This window comes from Rhineura floridana, chromosome 15 (assembly GCF_030035675.1).
Source record: "Rhineura floridana isolate rRhiFlo1 chromosome 15, rRhiFlo1.hap2, whole genome shotgun sequence".
Classification (NCBI taxonomy): Eukaryota; Metazoa; Chordata; class Lepidosauria; order Squamata; family Rhineuridae; genus Rhineura; species Rhineura floridana.
The window spans coordinates 12,144,274-12,167,113 of NC_084494.1; the positions used below are offsets into that span (position 1 = coordinate 12,144,274).

A 22,840-nucleotide genomic window follows, 5' to 3' on the forward strand; every position below is an offset into this window, starting at 1 on the left:
TTGAATCAGCACCCAACTCTGGCGGGTTGTTCTACCTTGCTTTGTCACATTGTCTCTGTGATTGTGTAGGAAGCCAGTATGCAAAACAATAACATATCTGGATCTGGAGCGCAGCAGGATGAAAGAGCAAATACTTTTGGAGCAGTTCCTTTTTTACAGGTTTTTGAATGGGTTTTCAGTATTTCCTTAGCAGCCTGTAGAGGACTGCTTGACGTGTGTGAGAGTGCACGCACACACTCGCCGCAGTTGACGGGCTTTCTTTCCCAAACTGTCTCAGTTGCCGAGTGCCGCCTTCTTGCCTTGCTCTGAAAGGCCATGCGACCTTTGGAACAGATGGCCCAGGTGACACTGTCTTGGAGCATCCTCACTAACAAGGGCAATTTAACATGTCGCTTGGCAAAGAGGAGTGAGGCAGGATGCGACAGGACAGGGCTCTGCCTCCTTCCGCTGTGTGCCAGGTCCCTTGAGGCCTGATCCTGCCTGTTCCTCTCCCTCCCTCCATGCCCAAGTTTGCCTTCCAGCTTACCTGCTCCAGATGGGCCACACAGCAGGGAGAACACTGGCAGAAGCAGATGTGTTTATTTACCGGAGATGAAATGTTGCACTCTTGCAGATGGCAGTGCCCTCCAGCAAACGGTGCACTTTGACACCATGGTCATGCCACTTGGTGGGGTGGGGAAGGGGGGTTCTCCTTGCTCTCTGAATTATCTCCCTGCACTGCATTTGCATGAAATGCAGAAATTCTTTTGACGGGGATTTGCAGCTCTCGACATCAGAATGCGAATCTACTGGTCACTTTGAAGAGCACATTATCATTTCTGACCTGCTTTCCTTATTCTATTCTTTCAGGGGGGGGGGAGCTGTTTCTGTAGCCATCTCCTCTGGCACTCCAGGAAATGCTTGCTTGCTTCAGAATATTTACATTCCATCTTTCTATACATCAGCACTGCCAAGGCACCTCTGCAGCAGGTAGTATCAAATGGATAGAAGAGCGTTTTTCAAACCAATATGGCCCCAAACAAGCAATCACAGAAAACCACTGCAGCACAAAAAGAAATCTAAAGTAGCCGGATCAGGAGTCAGCAAATAACCTGGGATAATAATGCAGTGATGACATTTGCCCAAAGCTGTCTGAAACAACAGTGTCATTGGCACTAAATGACTAGCAGTCGGGCTTCCTTTGGAAGGGAATTTCACTGCTCAGGTGCCACTACAGAGCAGGTCCTGTCTCATGTGATAATCTATACTTCAGGAATCTGGGCCTTTGATGCTGACCAAAGCAGGTTTGTATAGGTACAGCCATGTAGGGGTGGGGAGAGATTTATTTACTTATTTATTTATAATCCTGCTCTTCTTCCCCACAGTGTCCAAGGTGGCAAGCATCTTCAGTAATAAAAATGCAATTAAAAATGCAATTAAAATAGTTTAACAACATCTAAAACCAATAAAACATCTGAAGTAAATTTAAGAATAGATGCGATCAAATCATCTGTCTGAAACAGAAACGTTTTCAGCAGGCGTCTAAAAGAGTAGTCATGGAACCTGCCTAAAGGCGATAGGCAGGTACTTCCAAACGACAGGGGCTGCCACACAAAAAGAATGACATTTTGCAAAAGCAGACTGGACAGTGTGTGGCACTTGTAGAAGTGCCAGTTCTGCATCTCAAAGTGATCAAGTTGGCATGTATGGGGTAAGGCGACCCCTAAAGTAAACTGGTCCCAGGCTGTTACGGGCTTTATATACCAATAATAGCACCTTGAACTCAGTGAACTGGCAGCCAGTGCAGATCTTTAAGACGCTAATAAAGACAAGCCCTCTGCATAGGGTCCCTAATCCTATGATCTCTTGCTGTCTGCTTCAAAACTCTGCAGGTGACCATCTCCCAGCCTCCTGTCTATCCTCTGTTACCCGACCCAGAGGCATTTCAAGGTGCACATCACTCCTGGCCCTTAGGCGCCTTTGGAAAGGCAATCCCATGTCCAGAGGCACATACGGTCCCAGGGTATGGTCTGAAGGCTCATGAGGCCACCCCCTTGCTGAAGCTGAGCAGGTTGAGGTCTGGTCAGTGCCTGGATGTGGGCACCACATGTATGCCACCTTGGGTTCTGTGATGAAAGCAAGGCAGGATATAAATGAAAGCAAATAGAATAACTAAATAAATATGCTGGGGAGCAGCTTCCTTTGCAGATGAGGTTTGCCGTGGTCTGGTTGCCTGTGGTGAGCTGAGAATCATTTCAGGCCACTGGGCAGGTGGACTGGAACAGTGTTGGTAGGGATTCTTCTGAGGCCATTAAAAGGAAACTCAAAATGTTTCACATTAGTATGTTTGGACAGGTGGGCTTTTAACCTTTATGAACTTGTTTGCAAGACTGACTGAAGGAAACAAGAAAGCCACTGTAAATCATTGGCCAAACCCATTGCTTCTTTGCAAGGTGACCCTATGCATATTTTTTATGCCTTGGGGATTTCTTTGTAAGCCCACGCATTAAAGCTCTGGAAAGGCCAAATGTTGGAGAGAGCGTACTGTTGGACTCTGCTTCCCCAAGGCGCAGAAGGTCTTATGGTAGCGGCACCCAACACTCCCATTCCACTTAGACCTGTTCCCTCCCTGACACCAAACAGGGCTTGCCATATAGTAGGATTGAGGAACCTCAGACCCAGAGGCCAAATATGGCCCACCCAACCTCTTTAGTTGCCCTTCAGGATTTTCTTCAGGCCACGCCTGCTTCCTAGTCGCATCTCTCACCGACCCTGCTCTGTGCCCTCTTCAGGGCTTTTGCCTGGCTGGAGCATGTCATAGATCCATAATCATGCTGCTTGCATGTCAGGATGAAGGCTGGAGAGGTGGGTGTAAACCTCTCACTTTTGTATAGCTGGAAGGTAGCCCTACTGTACAGAGCTAAGAGCCACTTCTGTTGCTCCACTTAATTTTTTCCTCCGGCCACACCCATATGGCCCCTGAAAGGTTTCCCATGAAGGAATGTGGCCCCTAGGCTGAAAAGCGTTCCCCACCCCTGCTATATGGCAACTGGATTGCTCCCTGCCACCAACATACAAAGCAGAATAGGAATAGGAAGGGGCAGCCCAGAGTGGCCAGTGCAGGTCTGCAGCATCCAGATGGCCTGATAAAATTCAGCCATTGGCTGAGCATCTAGCCTACAAGCTTGGTGTTCCCTACTCTTGGGCTTTAAGGCATGTCTCAGGAAGCAGAGGCAAGATTACCAAGAACGTGAGTTTCTGCAGTGCTGGTAAAGCTCAGGCATGAGTGCGATGCATTTGCACACAAAGGCAAAGAGGCGGCCTTTCATTAGCAGAGAGATATGACGAGGAGAGGAGTTGTTTTGGATCGATTGCGTGAGAGTTGAATACATGGCATTTGATTTGAGAGTGCACTGTGTTGAGACAATATTGGGGAACATTTTTCAGCCCAAGGGCTCTGTTTCCTTCCGGGTAACCTTCCAAGGGCCACAGTGGCGGGTGAGGCCAGGGGCAGAAGTGGGTGGAGCAATTATTGGAGCATTTACCTTTGTACAGTAGGCTAGCGTCTACACTGGCACATGCCCTGCTCTATCCTCCAGCCAGGCAAGCGAGAGTGTGATCTTCAGAGTTCAAGGACACATTCTAGCCAGGCAAAAATCACTTGAGGAGGGTGTGACAGGGGTGGGGGTATAGTCTGGGGAGAGTCCTGAGGGCCAAATAGAGAAGTCTGTAGGGCCACATTTATTTCCCAAGTGGATCAGCAACAAGGACTTTTCCACAGCAACCACAGCAGATACAGTAGCAGGTGGCAAAGGCAGCCTCTCACAGTGCAAATCTTCATCCGGCAACCTCACACGATCCTCCGGATGGTTTCTTGGGCCTTCGCAAGTAGAGAAGAGAGAGGGTTTCTGCAGTGCACTTCTTTCCGCTTCAGAATATCACCTTATTAGCTGTCTTCACAAAATCAGATGACTTTCCAACTGCAGAAAGAAACCCAGCATCCAAATTTTTTCTTGGATGTGCTCCTGCTTTTCCAAAGCCACCAACTGTCTTGCACCTTGACCTTGGAAATGACTTTGATGTCCTCCTATTTCATGCGATAGTGTTACTTTGCTTTATAAAACATGTGAGTTGCAGAATAGTGAAAACTCAAGGCATTCCTGTGCATGTTTGCCTAGGGGTAGGTCCCATCGAATTCAGTGGGCTTACTTGCAAGATTATGTGTGTAGGACTGAAAATCTCAGGAACTGGACCACTGGCTTAGCTGAGCAAGTCAAGAGAAGGTGTCACTAGACCATCACCTCCTTATTTGAATTTTGTTTATTTATCTATTACATTTATTGGTTGTTTTGTAAACTGACTTCTTTCCCCTACCTCAGTGTTTTGTATTTTGATATTTTGAATGTCTGTTGTAAGCCGCTTTGGGCACAGTTCACTGTGGAAAGGCAGCATATAAATAAACTCAATCAATGAATCAATCACATTTGGCCCCTGTGCCTGAGGTCCCCTGTGCTGTAGCATGTGGGCTATTATGCCTGACCACAGACCTGACCTTGTAGAATGAAAGAGCTGTAGCTAGTGGCCTGGGTGGGCAAGTCTGTTCAATCCAGTGGCAGAGTTGGCTCTGCTAACTGTCATGGAGCAATAATGTCATCTCTCTCTCTCTCTCTCTCACACACACACACACACACATTTAATTTTGGCTGCTGCTGCTTAGACCCCTCTAATCATGTGATTCTAATCACAAGACATTTTAAAATGTGCCCATAAACATTTGCCCGGAAGGCTTGGCGATCAGAAGGGCAGTGTCCTGTTTTCTGCCTTCGTGCACATGGAAGCTGAAGGAGAGATGGGCCCCGCAACATATGGGGTATCTGATGGGGCGGGGCTGTAAATTTTCCAGCAGTGTTTGCCCCTTGGGAGAGGCACGTGTTACACTTCAGTTTCTGGAGGGTTATATTTTGGGGTTGGGTAGGAATTTGTCTCCTTCCTTGGGCTCAGTTGACCGCTCCAACTTTATAAAGTAATAGTAATATTTCAAAAATCTGAACACAGCATCTCTTGTTCTGTGAAGCTTTGAGCAATTTTGGCCCTGCAGCGTTGAGTTTGCCAAGACGCAGAACCGCACACAGAGGTTGGAAAAGGGGGAGGCCCGTAGCTCAGTGGTTGAGCATCTGCTTTGCAGGCCGGTGGTCCCAGATTCAATCCACAACATCTCCGGGTGACTCCTGTCCAAAACTCTGACAAACTGCTGTCAATCAGTGTAGACTGGGGGTTGGAGTGGACTGGACCTGCAGCCTTCCAGAAGTTGGAACTCCCATCAGCCCCAGACTGCATGGTTTATGATCAGGAATGATGGGAGTTGTAGTTTAGCAACAGCTGGAGGGCCAGAGATTTTCCACCCTTGATGTAGTAGACAGTACTAAGCTAGGACTAATGGTCTGATCATGCATAAGGCACCTTCCTACATTCCTACTGCTGAGCAAATATGGCGCAGTTGAATAGAAATTTGAGTTTTGGGAGTAGGAGTGAAGATCTGCCCTTTTTTTTTTTAAGACTGCTGAGGTTGCACCGTGATGAGCCAGCCATGACTCTCCCCATGGTACTGCTGAGTCTTGTGGATGTGAACCTTCAGCCCCAAATACCAATTTCCGATTTTGCAAGTGGCCAGGATGACTTAGAGATAAACAGCCATATCTTTGCAAATGCCCCTCTGTGGGGCGGACATTCCCAAGCTGCAAAATCGCAAGAGAGGAGGCACTACCTTATGTCCTCATTGTACAGATCTCCCCAATATATGGAACATAGAGCGTGGTTTCAATAGCACACCCAAAGTACACCTTACATAAAAGTGTTATTTTAAGTACACCTGCTTAGTGTACTAACATGTAGTACCCCAGGGGTTCCCAAGCGGTGGTCCGTGGACCACTAGTTTTTTCCTCAAGCTTAATTCAGGCTTTGCCTGCAGCATCTCTGTGTTAAATATTTATGTAGTTTTTTAAATTGTATTTTCATTGTTTCATTTATTTTCTATATTGTATTTTATTATATTACACTTTTGAGTTTTATGGAGTGAACCTGGTCTTGTAAGAATGGTGTGCTCTGTGATCGTGTTTCCCGCCACCTAGCAAGCAAACAAGCATGTAGTATTTATATAATTTCTTCTTGGAGCTTGCAGTCTTGTGATTCTTTGTTGTCTGTGCTAAATATGTTTTTAAAATTGGCTGGGTTCTCTCTGGTAGGGCAGTAGTGATCAACTACAGACTTGGGCAATGTTTTGCCATTGATAGACATGGGGCAGAGGGGGGCCCTGTGATGTTCTTGCTTGTAGGGTAAATATGGTAAGTGCTGTTTATATAGAAGACATATGGTAAGTGGAGTGAAAGAGGAGGGGGGAGTACATGAGCAGTAGAATGCTGGATGATTGGCTGAGCGTTTGAATGGCTGGGAGTATAAATGGAAGAATGACAGTTGAATCGGGGTGGATGTTAGTAGGGTGGAGAAGAAGGTGTTTGAGGGTGGAGGTCAGTAGTGTGGAGAAAGAGGGAGTTGGAGTACAAAACAGGAATAGATGAAACCATATGCTTGTGAAACATTCTAAAACTAATCTTGTTATTTCTGATATTTAATAAATACTTATTTGGTTTACTAAAGGCCTGATCCTTGGCTGGGGGATATACATACCAGAAGGGAGGGCAAGGTAATTACCAAGGCTGAACAGAAACAGTATCTAATGGTGGCAGCGGTGAAGGGAGGAATAATAACAATTCAAGTATCCAGAGCAACCCAGAGTTGTATGCGTTATCTATAAAGATACAAGGGGGTTGGGAACAGCATAAGCACGCAGTCACAAAAGTAACCAGCTAGAGAGAGACTCAGGCAAAGTCTCTGGGAGTATTGGTTATAGGACGTGACTGGTGGTGCTGCCTAGCAGGGGGATCTAGTGAGATCTGTGCTAGAGCGGAGTGAGAAACCATATAAAGGACGGTCCGGACTGGTGGTATCCCTGGTGGTGCCTAGTGAAAGGCAGTAGCCACAAGCAGGTGGGAACCTGACAGGGAGAACCAGGGAAGGATGTCACAGGCCCCTCTGTGTATATGTGTGTGTGAGAGAGGCCCCATTTGCACTCTACATTTTCAGCAACATCCTACTGCTTTCCCCAAAGAACCCTGGAAACTGTCGTTTGTTAAAGATGCTGAGAATTGCTAGGAGAAAACCCCCAGAGTTTCCTGGGAAGTGGGATTAATTGTGAGACTGCGCTGGGAATTGTAGCTATTTTGTGATTTTTATATTGTTTTTAATGCCGTATTTAAAAATTGTTGTAACCCTCCCTGGGACCTTTGGGTGAAGGGTGTAATAGATGATGATGATTATGATGACAGCAACAACTGGAAGGCGCCATGTTGGCTATCCCTGGTTTGGGGGGGCAAATAGCTGTCATGTTAGTTTGGGTTGACCCACTCTAGAAAAGTTTGGGGTACCCTTAATAGTGCAGATATGTTCTCTGGACTTACTAATCTGATAGAGCTGCTTTCTCTAGATCATAATGTGTATTACTTTAAAATGCGGTAAGCCAGACCTGCTGTGGGTTTTTTGGGGGGCGGGGGCTTCTGCTCATTCTGCTGAGTGGGGCCCTGGATGTCTGCCCTAAAGTCCTGTCCTGGTGATGTTGCCGGTTGCCCTATTGGAGCACCTTGATTATAAGGTAGTGGTGATGTCTTATATTAGCAAGTAAAATTGGCTGGGAAAATGAATACTGTGTTAACTGTCTGGTATAATAAGGCATCTGTGCCATGTTGCCGCTGAAGTCATTAAATTTAGAAGTGGTTCTAATTACAGTGGGCGACTGCTGCTCTAACGAGAAGAACAGAAAGCAAGTCTGGAGCTGGTGCCAAGGATTGGAAACATGTAGTAGATTGGAGCGCATTCCCAACAAGGCAAATCCAAAGTGTCTGAGGCTTTTTAATTTTGGAAAAGAGAGAGAGATGATTAAAAGGAAGGACATGAGAGAAGTTCACCAGGCAATGCATGCTCTGGGCTGGGAATTGTTTCGCCCTCTTAGTCTAGAATTTAGGGTCATGGGCTATAGCAGGGAACCTCCTCTCTATCTGGCCCCAGGTCTTTTCCCCAGGCCATACCTTCACTGGCCCTGCATTGCACTGTGGCTGGAATGGGTCCTTGATCTCTGATCGTGCCTTTTGCTCGCCTAGGCAGAGGACAGAGAGCAGATGCATGCGAATGTGTATGTAAAAACAGGCCTGCTATACACAAGTCATATTTACATTTGTCACTCTGCTAGTTTTTGCTTCTGGTCCTGTCTACTACTTGCATGTGGCCCTTGAAAGGTTGCCCAAAAGAAAATGCGGCCCTCGAGCGGTAAAAAGTTTCCCCATCCCTGCACTACAGGGTATGGCGAGACAAAAGGAAGTATTTCTCCCCAACACTTCCTTATAGTTTAGGATGCACTGCTACAAGATGGGGTGGGACTTGGATGGCTTTAGAATAAGTTTTCCCCCCCTCTCTCAACACTAGAACTGGTGGACCTCCAATGAAGCTACATGCTGGACAATTCAGGACAGACAAAAGAAAGGACTTCTTCACACAACGCACAGTTAAACCATGGGATTCACTCCCATGGGAGGCAGTGATGGCCGCCCACTTGGATGGCTTTAGAAGAGGATTAGACAAATTCATGCAGGACAAGACTAGCAATGGCTATGCTGTCCCTCCATAGTCGGAGACAGTATGCTTCTGAATACCAGTTGCTGGAAAGCGCAGGGAGGAGGGTGCTCTTGCACTCAGGTGCTGCATATGGGCTTCCCAGGGGGATCTGGTTGGCCACTGTGAGAACAGGGTGCTGGGCTAGATGGGCCACTGGCCTGATCCAGCAGGTTCTTATGTTCTTAAACAAATTCATGGCGAGAAGGTCTATCAGTGAATTTTAGTTGTGATCATGGACTTTCTATCTACAGAGGAATCCTCCCTCTTTGTATCAGATGCTGGGGACTGATCATCAGGGCTGTGGAGTTGGTACGCCAAACCTCTGACTCCTCTATTTTTCTACTGTCCGACTCCGACTCCTTCATAAATGGCAAATGTATATTAACTAGTAATAACAAATTTACTGTATTAAAATGGTAGCACAAGGCATTGCATCACCACCATGTGAATCATCAGGGTAGATTGATAGAACATAAAATATATTTATTTGATTAAAATTTCTGAACAAGAAAACTTTCCTAAATTCCTATGAAAGTTTTTATTTCGGAGTTGTACAGTTCTACCGACTCCGACTCCACCCAAAATTGCTTCCTACTCCACAGCCCTGCTGATCATGTCTAGTACCAGCTTGTGAGCTTCCAGAGGTGTATCTCTCTGGCCCCTTTTGGAGATGGTTTCAGACCAGAAGGATTTTAGTGTCAGCCGGCAAGGCAGTTCTTAAGTTGAAATGGCAGAACATGTGAGATGGTCTCTTTTGCAAATAGTGTAAAAGATTAAGAGGGTGATCTACATCAGCCTTCCCCATTCTGTGCCCTCCAGATGTTTTGGGCTATACCTCCCATTAGCACAGCTGCTCTTAAACATGTGTAGGGCACCAGGTTGGGGAAGGCTGATCCACATTGTGTTCTGATTTCCCTTGAAGCAAAGAATGAATGCTCACATTGGTGCACATCGGCTGTTTCATAATTTACAGGGATGTCGGGGAGGGGATCCTAGCATGGGGTTTGTCTCCGCCCACTGGCTCTGTTGGCAGGAAGTCAGAGTTTGAAAGGGGTAATCTAAGTGGGCCAGGCAACCTCTCCCAGATTTACTTCCTGCCACTTCTGCAGCAGGTTGTCCGTCATGGTTCTCCTTGCCGCAGGATCCTCCCTCCCTCCCTTTTTCCTCCTCGGCAGCCTTGTAAGGATTCTCTCCTCTTCATTTCCCAGCACAGGGGGAGGAAACAAGCAAGGGAGTTTTTGTTCCATATTCAAGGGGCCTTGAAGCAAGGGGCCTGTTCAGCCAGGCAAGAACACTCAAGGAGAGTGCAAAGCACAGCTGGTGAGGGGTGTGCCTTAAGAAGGCGTGTGGCCCAAGAGTCCTGAGAGGCAGATTTAGTAGTTTGGAGAGTTGCATTTGGCCCCAAGGCTGGAGTTTCATCACCCCTGGTGTAAACCAAGGCTGGACCCATAGGACCCATAACAGCTTAGCAGCATCTCCAGAACAGTGCCCCAGATTTCTATCCTAGACAGTCAGCCTAAACGGACACCATGGTGAATGGCACTGTAAGCTGCCAAGAGGTCCAGGAATTAGGAGTCATGTTCTCCCACCCTTCTCCATCTTTCAGGGTGACTAACACAGTTTCTATGCCAAAAATCAGGAAAGAGACCAGATTGCAACCAATTTAGAGAATGTGCCATCGAAGAATGAATACCAGTTGCTGGAAGGCAAGTACCCAAGGAGGGCTCCTGCTTCTGGAAGCCCGCAAAACACAGACGTGCCTGACTCTTGGTAGCAGGGTGTGTTCTTAAGCCTGTGTTGTCACCTGATGGTTTTGCATGCGCCACTGAGCCACCGCACATCACCTCAAAGCGCAAGCTTCCTCAACTGAGCCCAGTTCCTTCCAGTCATGAAACATACAATGCTTTGAGCGTAGAGAAGCCAAGACATGTCCATCCATAACTGTGCATGGCAGGCCCTCGTGTGGCTCCTGGCCTTGAGCCGAAATGATGCTTCCATGGCCATAGCTCGGTGGCAGAGCATGCAGAAGGTCCCAAGTTCAATCCCCGGCGTCTCCAGATAGGGCTAGGAGAGACTTCTGCCTGAAACCCTGGAGAGCTGCTGCCAGTCAGTGCAGACAGTACTGAGCTAGATGGACCAGTATGGTTTAACTCCATATAAGGCAGCTTCCTATGTTCCCAACCCAAATCACCTGTAGCTGGAAATGCCACGATGGGGGATACGTGGCTCAGCAGTACGACATGTGAGAAGGACCTTGGAATTGTTGTTGATCACAAGCTGAATATGAGCCAACGGTGTGATGTGGCTGCAAAAAAGGCAAATGCTATATTAGACTGCATTAAACAGAAGTATAGTTTCCCAGTCGCGTGAAGTACTAGTTCCCCTCTATTCAGCACTGGTTAGGCCTCTTGAATACTGCATCCAGTTCTGGTCTCCGCACTTCAAGAAGGATGCAGACAAACTGGAACGGGTTCAGAGGAGGGCAGCAAAGATGATCAGGGGACTGGAAACAAAGCCCTATGAGGAGACACTGAAAGAACTGGGCATGTTTAGCCTGGAGAAGAGAAGACTGAGGGGAGATATGATAGCACTCTTCAAGTACATGAAAGGTTGTCATACAGAGGAGGGCCGGGATCTCTTCTCGATCGTCCCAGAGTGCAGGACACAGAATAATGGGCTCAAGTTGCAGGAAGCCAGATTTCGACTGGACATCAGGAAGAACTTCCTAACTGTTAGAGCCATACGACAATGGAACCAATTATCTAGAGAGGTAGTGGGCTCTCTGACACTGGAAACATTCAAGAGGCAGCTGGACAGCCATATGTCGAGAATGCTTTGATTTGGATTCCTGCATTGTGCAGGGGGTTGGACTTGATGGCTTTATAGGCCCCTTCCAACTCTACTATGATTCTATGATTTTATGTGATACAGAATGAGGTTTCAGGATCTTCTCCCTATAATCTACCTCGCCAGCTCACTTGCAAAAACTGCTGCGTTTCTGCACAGAACGGGAGCCTCTCTCCCCATCCACCCTACCCCAGGCACGCATATGCATGCTTCCCTGTTCAAGTGATGCTCCTTACGATGATACATTTAATTATAGGTGGCACTGCCTGGCCTGGGTCCAAAGGGAGGCTGTCAGTTCTTCCCTCGTTGTCCACGCTTAGTAGGATGCCTTCCTCACGCCCATTGCCTCTCCCTCCCCTCCTCTGTGACTTTGGCTTCCGCCAGATGTCACACCGCCACTGCCGCGCCCCCCCCAGCCTCCCCTCGCTGATTTTGGTGTGTGTGTGTGTGTTTTGTGTGCTTACGTGCGGTTGTCACCGCTGTTCCCTTCAGCTGTAAGTTTCTGAAGGATTTCACGCTCTTCCTAATCACTGCAGTTTCTTTAAATTGAACAGCAGAGAGGCAAGAATTTCTGCACCCCCCCAAAGCTCCAATCTTTTTTGTGAAGTGCAACACCCAGTTGCCATTGTTTCTTTCTATACACTTTGTTTGACTCTGCCTCTTGCTATCACCAGCCGTCTCTGAAGTTAAACTTTCCTAACTTTTAGAAAAGAAGCAAAAAGGCAATGGTAGTGAGTGTGTTTTCTTAGTGTTGAATTCCTTTATTTTGTGCATTTACACTGGTACAAGCAATAAAAAATGCCATATGAGTAATACTGAAGAGATTTAGCATGTTCATAATGTTGAAAATATCTAAATAAGAGAGATGAGAATAATTATATTGCACAAATTCATCATCATTCATCTGTTCCCTTCTTTCAGTTAATATTATTTATAATATCTATTATTTCAATTAATATAAAATTAAGAACAATATTCCTTTTTTAAAAATAGTCCTAGGTTTCCCTAAGTAATCCTTTTTATGTTTCATATATATCCCCTAATGATACATATGGACTGATAAATTCTTGCACCTTATTCCAGTGATTGATAAACAAGCTCCATTTATTCCGCAAAAAGACAATGTTTTAATTGGGCGAATCTGAAATGGGGGTATCCAATGTGGCGCCCTCCCAATTCCCATCGGCCCCAGCATGGCCAGTGGATGATGGGAGTTGTAGCCCACAACACACTGGCTACCCCGAGTCTAAAATCTATATGAGCTTTGGAAGTATTTTTTGCAAAGAGCCATAGCTTGGCACTAACTTAATTTAATGTAGGATCAAATTCATGCCACACCAGAACACTCCCTGGAACAGCTGTGGCCTCTCAGCTGAACCTACCTCATAGGGTGGTTGTGTGTATTGTAATGGTCCAGCAACTACACCAGAAGTCCTGCCCCACCCCCCAGGAAAGTCTGACTAGAAGAAGGCATGGCTGGGACATTAAATCATGCACAGATGTAGAAGGTAGCCCTCAGTGGCTTTCTGGGTGAAAAAAGTGGTGTGTTTTATTTATTTATTTATTTATTTATTTATTTATTTATTTATATACCGCCCCATAGCTGAAGCTCTCTGGGCGGTTTACAGTACCTAAAAACACTAAAAACACATATACAAATTTAAAACACATCTTTTAAAAACAATTTAAAACACAATTTAAACATTTAAAACAATTTAAAAAATTTATTCACTTTTTATAAAGACAGCAAGCTGGTTGCTCCCTTTTTAAGATTTTGGGCACTATTGGGGGCTTGATGTTTGGCAGAAGAGAGTTTTTTGCATGCCCTGAACAGAAACTCAGAGGAGGAAAAGGCTTAGCAGGGCAATCTAGTGTATGGTGTAGTGTGACCCAGAGATGCCTGCACTCTCCATCTCCCCTTTGCTTGGATGGCTTTAAAAGAGGGTGAGACACATTCATGGAGGATGCGGCTGTCCCTGAGGCTAGCGATGGCTATGTACTTCCGCTCCACTGGCAGAGGCCATATGCCTCTGAATACCAGTTCTTGGGAATCACAAGTGGCGAGAGTTGCACTCAGGTCCAGCTTGCGGGCTTCCCAGGAGAGGCATCTGGTTGGCCGTTGTGAGAACAGGATGCTGGACTAAATGGGCCTGTGGCCTGATCCAGCTTCTTGTGCCCTTAGCTACCAACTAACCTAGTAGCATGGTAGCAGTTTCCTTGCAGTGTGCTAATGTGTCCCAGCACATCATTCAGGAGCTGCTGGTGTAGTACAACATTTGGGTCTTCCAGTGGGGCATAATTAGTAGTATAGTGGCAAATTCAGAAGTGCAGGGTCCCTTCATGTTAGTCATAGCCACACACCCTCCCCTTTTTTGCTGCGGGGTTGAGAATGAGATCCTTGTTAATGCCTTCTCCCACATTAGACAGCCTTAGGAGCCAATAAGCGTGAAAGGGGAGAGTGTTAGCTACTGAGAAGACTCTTCTCAGTGGCTAACTCACCCTCCTTTCACTCAGAGTGGCTCCAATCAGGAGGAAAGATCAAGGAAGCATGTTAGAATATTTTTCTCAGTAGCTAAGACCCTCCCCTTTCATGCTGATTGGCTCACAGGATGCTGGAGACACAGGCACCCTGCTTGGACCCTGCTCCCAAAAAAGTAAGGGTCTAAGACCCCCCCCGACCCTGGACGACTACACCCCTGGGTGTAATAGCAGGACCCTGGGTAACTTGGGCTGTATTTTGAGAGAATGGGAGCATGGTGCCCCTGTGTTCAGAGTCTGACCTCTCTTAGAATGTGTCGTCCCCCATGCCTACAGCCCCCCCCCCAAAAAAGTAAGGGAAGGGGGAATATGACATTTTAAAGCGAAGACTTGAAATGTCTTCTGCAGTTCCCTGTATCAGAAAAAGCATTCCCGATCAAGTAGCTGCACAGCTGTCCAGGTCTAATTAGTTTGCACATCATTTATGTATGTATGCTTTGACATCTGACACAGACTCGGATAGAAGTTGGTGTTTTGAACCCGACTCTCCAATTACGATGCAGCTTTGATTTGCCAGCTTCTGTATGTGCAACATGCTTAGGCGTAAATAAGGGGGTGTTAACATGGGCTAATTAAATCAATGATACTGGAGCCTGGGAGCAACTTGTGATCTCGGAAACCCTTTTTACAGTCTTCTTGTTTTAAAAATCCCCTTGCGATGGAGATCTCCTGCTTAGTATCTTTAAATGCATATATTCTGTAGTATGTGGAGAGAGAACTAGAACAGGACAAACGAAAGCTGTGCTTTGCTATGTTGGAAGTGAATCCTGATGACTCTTTCCCCTGGTTTTAAGTTTAACGAGAAAAGCCTGGATCGTTATTAACTTGTCTGCTGCGTACCCAAATTCTAAAACAATTTAAGTTCTTTTTTTATTTTACAGATCTGTGCCTCCTGCTTCAACTTCTTCTCTTAAACAGATAGGGAAAACAGATAGTTAAGAGACTGACTTGGTCAATTTGGTGGTGGTATTATAGTTAGTGTCTTAAATTGGGACTTGGCAGGGCCCCACCAATTTTCTCTGCCAATAGCCTCTCTCATCAAAGGGAGAGGTCAGCCTTGATCTTATTTATAGGACTTTGAGATTGATTTTTATTTGGGTTCCGTTTGGCATATTGTTTTGATACCTTTGTAGTGTGTTTTTCCTCCATTTTGTATACTGTTTTTAAGATTCCTTTATAATGTATCTCTTTTTATCTTTTATATTGTATATTGATTTGCAGGTTTTTCTTTTCTTTTTGGTATTGATTTGATTTTTTTGTACAGGGTTTTGTTTCTTTGTATGGTGCTGGACCTTTGCTTTGCAATATGTTTTGAAATTATATTATTCTCTTGCATTTGATTTTTATTTTCAGTACATCGCTTTGAGAAAATTTGAATATAAAGCAATTAAGGCATTTTCTAAAGAAATAGTTGTTCATTTTAATAATTTATAAATGACTTAATACCATCGTTTCTAAGTGGTTTACAATTGATTGATCTTGCCCTGTACCTCTGAAGCACAGCACAAGGCCAGGGAGCCTCCTTTCCTCCCCTGTCCAGCACCAAGCTTGGGGCTGGGGGAAGATGTATAGAAGATGGCTCCTGGGGTTCTGAGGAGCCCCACACTGCACTTCCATCAGGCTTAGAACCAACCACAGCCCTCCTTTCCAGCCCTCTAAGCTAGATCAGAAAACTTGAGCCTGTGAGTTTGACACTGTTCCTGTGATGCTCATGGACATCCGATGAAGCTGAATGTTGGAAGATTCAGACAGACAAAAGAAAGTACTTCTTCACACAGCCCATAATTAAGCTACGGAATTCACTTCTAAATGAAGTAGTGATAGCCATCAACTTGGCTGGCATTAAAAGGTTTAGTGGATAAGGCTATCAGCGGCTACTAGCCACAATGGCTATGCTCTCCCTCCATAGTCAGAGGTGGTATGCTTCCAAATGCCAGTTGCTGGAAACCGCAGGAGGGGAGAGTGCTCTTGCACTCAGGACCTGCTTGTGGGCTTCCCACTGGGGTATCTGGTTAGCCACTGTGAGAACAGGATGCTGGACTAGATGGGCCTCTGGCCCGATTCAGCAGGCTCTTCTTATGCACTCTTAGAGCAGCTTACGTTTGCTACGCCCAAATGAAGAAATCTGGCTTCCTCCCAACCTTGGAGCTGCCTAATGGATAAGGATCACAACCACAGCGATGCTGAGCTTCTGAGGCTGACCATTTGTCTCTGAAGTCCATCACAACCGCAGGCATCGTCTCTGCCCTCCCCTCCATCTCAAAGGTTAGGAGGAATCCTATTGCTCATTACCATGCACTGTGACGTGTGGCATTGTGGTCCCCTGTTGGCTGGTACTGAGCACACAGTGGAAGGTCAACTACGAGATCATGGGTTGTATCTAGTGTTAGTCATACTCACAGTAGACCTGTTGAAATGAATGGGCATGAGAAACTTAGATCTATTAATTTCAGTGGGTCTGCTTGAAAAAGAACATAATTTGGATACAACCCCATATCGATATATTTTAAAAGCTTTAGACTGTGTGGTGTTGAAATTCCACTCTGTACCCAAATTGAGATGTGAGCCTAGTTCTCCTCCAGATATAGAAATAAGGTATCTGGGTACAGGCTTAAAGTTGCTTGACACTTTGTGTTACCCTCATCAAGTGGAAATTAGTCCCATGTATGTCAGGCTCTGATTCCTGTGAATCCTCAGAGCCACAGGACCAGTTGGCATGTAGCAGATCACTTTGACGTTGCATGAGCAAACCTCATACTCTCACATTCTTTCCTTCCCCTTCCTACTCCACTTAGTTTCTGGTTGGCGGCACACTAAACTTCGCCTTTGCATCTAAACCATCCTGTGATTGCCTTGCAAAGAAGGATTGAGCCCTGCCTTGTGGGAGAAGCACCCATTTGCAAACAGCAAATGTTAGTTTGCTGCACACCAGGAGCTAACTAACTACAACACATAGGACATGACAGAATCTTGGTCATGGAACACCAAACTCTGATTTGGTGTTGCATGTGAACTGACCTGCTGAGAAATCTGGGTGTGATGGTAGAGTCACTGGCTGCATTTCTCTGTCTGTTGTTTTCTGTTTATCACATTAACTAATTGTCTAAGCTCTTCCCAGCAGAGAGAGAAAAGAGTGGCCAGTGGCCTCTGCAGCCATGCTGAGCCTTGCCTAGTGGTGGCTTTTTCATATGATCAATGTAACATATGTAGCCATGGTCTTATCTGGGGGTGGAGAACCTCCGGCCTGCTGACTAATTTTGGCTCACCAGGGGGTCAGATTTGGCCTGCAATACCTTAAAAAAAACAAAAACAGCCACTTTGCCAGTCAGCTAATGTCACTGATAGGAGGTGATGTCAGCTGATGCATGGGGTGGCAGGGTTTGATTCTGCATTTGCTGCATGCACCAGTTCCCCTGTTGAGAACTGGTGCAATGCAGCTAAAGAAGCAGGATTTAACCCCTGCTATCACCATAAGTTTAAAGGGCAGCTTGGGGCTGTTGGCAAAAGAACTTTCAAACAGCCCCCATGCTGCACTTTGAAGTCCTGATAATCGGAACTTCAAAGTGCAGCATCACTACGTTGTCAGGCGATTGACAGATGGGCCAACTCACTCACCTGCCCAATTTCCTCTCCAGGGATAGGGAGGTAAGGATCTGTAGACATTAGAGCAGGCGTGGGGAACATCTGTGGCTCTCCAGATGTTGTTGGATGCCTACTCCTGACAACCCCAACCAGCACGGCCAAGGATCATGGGAGTTGCAGGCCTCCAGATGTTGTTGGACTCCCAAGTTCACCATCCCTGCCCTTGAGACAAGACCACCCCAAGGCCCAAGGAGATGGTGCTAAATGTGTGCTGTAATGCACACTCAAGCAGGACACATTCATGCGTGGGCCTGACTTGTGTCTCACTAGCCAAAATGGTTGGCTGCTACTGTTGCAGTTTTTGTCTGTGTTAAATGCCTGACTTTTTCTCTATGGAGCAACACGGTGTTTCAAATCTGGCCAGAGAGCTTCACCTTCTGGATCCATTTCTTACTGGTAGTCTTTTACTTTAGTGGAGTTTACAATGAAGTACAACACAAGGAATAATACTTTACAAAATGGCTTCCTGACATCACTTTCTAATATCAATTACCTCTCAAATTCCGACTCTTAAAAATGCCCCAAGAGGAAACCATTTATCAGTTGGTAACTGTCATGTTGAGGTAAATAAATTCCCACTTATCTTCCATGCAACATCATTGGCTGCTCCTAGAAGGTGTGATGGGCAGCTTACATTTCCTGGGGAACGCCTTCCATTTTCTGTTTGGAAACTGGTCTCTAAGTTGACCTTCTGTGCCCTGAAGTTCACATAAGTGGCATAAAACCAACAGAATGGGCAAAAGGAAATGTTTGGTTTCTGAACCTCTGAAGCAAAAGAGTTTGTGACAGACTGATAGGGATTTTTTGAAACAACAACACAAACCTGTTAAAATCAGGGCTTTGTGTAGTTCTGCCCTGGGGAAAGAAGAAAGTCCTCAGGATTTAATTTTTTTTTTAAAGAATTCTGCTACAAATTATGCAAATGAATGAAATTTGCCTACTGTTCTCTTAGGTTGCATAATTCTGCTTCTGTTCATGAGAGACTGTGGAAGGGACTGATTTTTTTGGTCATACCTCCCTTGTTTTGAGTAGCTTTGCAGAGAAGTCCCCAAAGTGTATCAGTCTGCATGCATGCATAGATAAATAAATAAATGTTGCTAGCCACCTGGTTGCTGTCAGAAGAGGGGCAGAGAGCTCCACCCCTCCTGCGGCAGCCCATTGTGTTTCTAAAAGAAGATCAGACAAATTCATGGAGTGATATGATTATCCATGGCTGCTAGCCACAGTGGCTATGTTCTAACCCTCCCCCCATCAGAAGCAACATGCTTATTATTAATAATAATTATATTTGTTAGTCACTTGCTACCTGAAGGTCTCCAAGCGACTTTCAACACTGCCGGGGGAAAAAACAAGCACATCATTCCATTAAAAAAACCCCAAAACAATGAAACAGCTAAATAGCAGTTGCTGGGAGTCGCAGGTGCTGTTGCAAGTCTGGTGCTGCTTGTGGGCTTCCCATAGGCATCAGGTCAGCCACTGTGAGAACAAGATGGTGGACCAGATGGGCCTTTGGCCAGATCCAGCAGCCAGCTCTTTTTACATTCTTAGGGTGGGCACCGTGGAGGGACGGAGCCCTCCATCCTTAGCCAGCCAACCAACTTGTTTGTCTGCATGCACTTCCTTCCAGCTTACGGCTTCCAGGCTTGAGCTTAAATAGAAGGCCGGCTTGTGTGCTTTCAAGCGTATCTTTTGAAACGAAAAGAGAGCAGAGGGCTCTGATGCTCACTACCTAATTCTGTGCTTTTTCTGCAACAACGTTTTCTCCATTTCTCAGTCTCAGAGTTGTACCCAAAGTCCAGTGGCTTAACAGTCACTGCAGAGCTGCAATAGGAAATGTTCCATTGGGGGGGGCAAGTAAATGGGAGAGGAGGCTGTCGTGCTTGCAGATCTTCTTTCGTATTTAGTGTTGCTCTTGCCACAGCCAGCTTGGCTGATTTATTCCTCATACTTTTAAACAAAAAACTAAAGCCGGTGGCCAGCATTCACAAGTTACTTGGTCATTGTTCTGATTGCTAAATAATGCCGTAACCACAGCCTTGTTTAAAATATGTGTACTTCTTTTTATTATGCTTTAAACAAAAAGTGCTGAAGATGCAGAATATTCACAAGTCTTCCTGTTCTACCCAGATCTGTGTTCTGACTTGCTTCTCCTCCTCCTCCTTTGCAGACTCCTTATCATGTCAACCTCCTTCTGGCAGGCCACGATGAGCAGGATGGGCCTGCCCTTTACTATATGGATTACCTCGCCTCTTTGGTGAAAGCTCCTTTTGCAGCCCACGGCTACGGAGCATTCCTGACACTCAGCATCCTTGACCGCTACTATAAACCAGGTATGTCCAGCAATAATAATAATAATAATATTTATAGGCCATCTTTTTAGGGCATGGCTTTCACAAGGTGGCGTACCCAAGGGAGGATGCATTCAGGTACATATCGTATCCATAAACACACTTTGTACCACAAAACAGTGTTCAGTACAACAACTTATAAGGGAGGCTGCAAGGATTTATATAACACACAATTAAGACAGCTCAGGAGTCTCAAAGCCAGCAGAACCATTAGGAAGAAGGGCTCGGAACAGGTAGTCTTGAAGGCCTGCACAGTGCCGTGTGTAGATCATTTGAAAGGGGAGTTCCATGATGCGAGGGGCCAGCGTCAAGCAGGCCTTGTCTCTCGTGCTCACCAACCTGATCACTCTTGGTGATGGGCAAGCGAGCAAAGCCTCCGCAGAATATCTTAACAAAAGGGGGTGCAGTACAGGTGAGGGTGTTCCTTAAGATAACCTAGACCCAAGCCATTTAGGGTTTCCCCTCTCCATGAAGCAGCACCCTGAGAATCCTGGTTTAAATCCTCCTCCGTGAGAACCAAATGATTTGTTGTAAAGGGAGGCTTGGCATTGTGTGAACATGCCTGATGGTCTATCAGAAGCAGGCCAGGGAGGGCAAAACAGGTTTTCTGGGTGTCTAGAGGCAAGTGTCCGGTGATCCGAATAGTTCTCCTCTGGACTAGTAGGAGCAGAAGACGTTCTGTAAAACAAAGAGACTTCTGCCAAACTCTGTGATGTATGCAGAATTTTTGTATTGTATTCAACTTGTATTGCCTTGGATCCAAACTATGGGCTGTTTTTAACGTAAGTCCTATTCAGAGAAGATCCATTGAATGAATGAATGAACCTAAATTAGTCATGTCTATTAAGTTCAATGAGTCTCCTCTGAGTAAGACTAGTATTAAATCCCACCCTGTGTTAGGTGCTCTTAAGTCTCCCATTGAAATCAATGTCAAAAGTTAGTTACGACTAACTTAAGCCCCTTTAATTTCAGCTAGAGCTAGGTGCTCTGAAGTCAGTCTGGGTGCAGCCCATGATTTCTCCCTGAACACTGTAAAATAGGGACCATCACTGGCAGCATGGCCCAGTGGTAGAGGCAAACTAAGCAGCATCCTTGGCAGGGGCACCGGCCTCAGCTCCAGGGCCAGTTCTAAAGGGCGGCCAAGAGGGGCTAGCAGGGCCACTGTGCTCCCCTTCCGCAATCTGCAGCAGGATTCCTGCCACAGATAGCAGGGCAGAAGCTTCAGAGCCACCTGCCATTCTCCCACTTCACCTACCTTTCTCTCTGCTGTTTTTTGCGGCTGCGCACACTGCGCATACAGGTTTGCCATCAATCAAGATGGTGGCCAAGGTTTCCCTAAGGGGCTGAAGCCTCTGCCACCATCTTGGTTGATGGCAGCAATGCGCTCGTGTAGCATGCATGCGTGCCATCAACCAGGATGACGGCAGAGGCTTCAGCCCCTTAGGGAAACCTCGGCTGCCATCTTGATTGATGGCAAACCTACGCACGCCACAAAAAACAGCAGAGAGAAAGGGAAGTAGAGCGGGGGAATGGTGGGCGGCTTGGGATCTCCTGCCCTGCGATCCGCGGTACCAATCCTGCCTCGAATCACAAAAGGTGAGTGCCGGGGCAGGCTGGTGCCCAAGGGCCCTGGCATGCCTGGAGCCGGCCCTGCTCAGCTCCGAAAACTTTCGGTGGGGGGGAGAGGAACGATTTACACCTTGAGATGTATTTGCTTTTTTCAGGTCATAGCTGAAATGGAGAATCTAATCTGTGTTTAGATTTCTGTTTTTCCAGGAATCTGGGAAATAGCGTTCAGTCCAAATTAACTAATACGGGCCACAATATTATTATAGGAGCAGCTGGTGCACTGGGGTGGTGGTGCAGAGCTGCCCTCTCAACACCAGGATTGCTGCTGCTAACCAGGATGGTGCCACGGTAGGGCAGAGGCAACATCAGGGCTGTACTGGAGCACTGATGGAGGCAGTCAGGTGCTCCTGCCAGCAGTGGCGGCTGGTGGCTCCATGCCAGTGAGGCAGCGGAATCAGCTCCAGGTTTTAGTCCCAACTTTCAAGGACCTGCCCAAGGTGCTCCACCATGCCCTACCCCCACCCCATCCTAGTGAGTGGCTGTGATGCTGGTGTTGGGAGGACGGCTTCGCAGCACCGCCGCATCACATCAGTCACTTTTAATTATAGTTTTATTGAAATGAAAAATAAAATCCGCATTAACTCTTGATTATTGATTATCAAACCCGACAGACCATACAATTTGTTTGGAAAGGTAGCAGCAAAGACTGAATTTGCTGAGGTCGCCAAAAATCTCATCAGACCTGACAAGTTGGCAGGGAGAGATGCAACGGACAGATCTTTCCAACAGCCAAAACCTTTTTTGTCCTTGGCTTCTCAGCCTTCCACTGACATTGCCCGTGTGCATTTCCAAGCTCCGTGAGAGCTACAAACTCAAATTTTCTAAGTGCAAGATAATCAGGTTCTCTTCCCTGGTGAGTTGGCAGGTGCACAAACACACACAACCTTTTGATATGAGGGTTTCAGTATATCCACCCTGGCTGTTCATTCCCAGTTAATGGCATTCGACCTGATTTTAGAATTTCAGTACAGCTGAAATTAATTTATTACCCAAATTTTACTCCAGTTTACTGTGACTTTTGAGGCTGAGTATTCATTGAATATTTGTTATTTCCACTTGGCATTTTAAGATGTTTGATTTTCATATTTGATCATGTTTAATCATTGACACGCAGTGGGATTTCGTATCTGACTTTT

The 22,840-nt window shown here is 46.1% G+C and overlaps 1 protein-coding gene across 1 annotated transcript in view; it reads left to right on the forward strand.

The window, feature by feature from the left end:
* PSMB2 (proteasome 20S subunit beta 2) overlaps positions 1-22,840 on the forward strand; it is a 51,494-nt gene that overhangs the window by 23,785 nt on the left and 4,869 nt on the right. Inside the window, exon 4 of the mRNA XM_061597336.1 lies at positions 19,895-20,057. Coding sequence (XP_061453320.1) covers positions 19,895-20,057 — 163 coding nt within the window. The remainder of the gene's footprint in view (positions 1-19,894; positions 20,058-22,840) is intronic.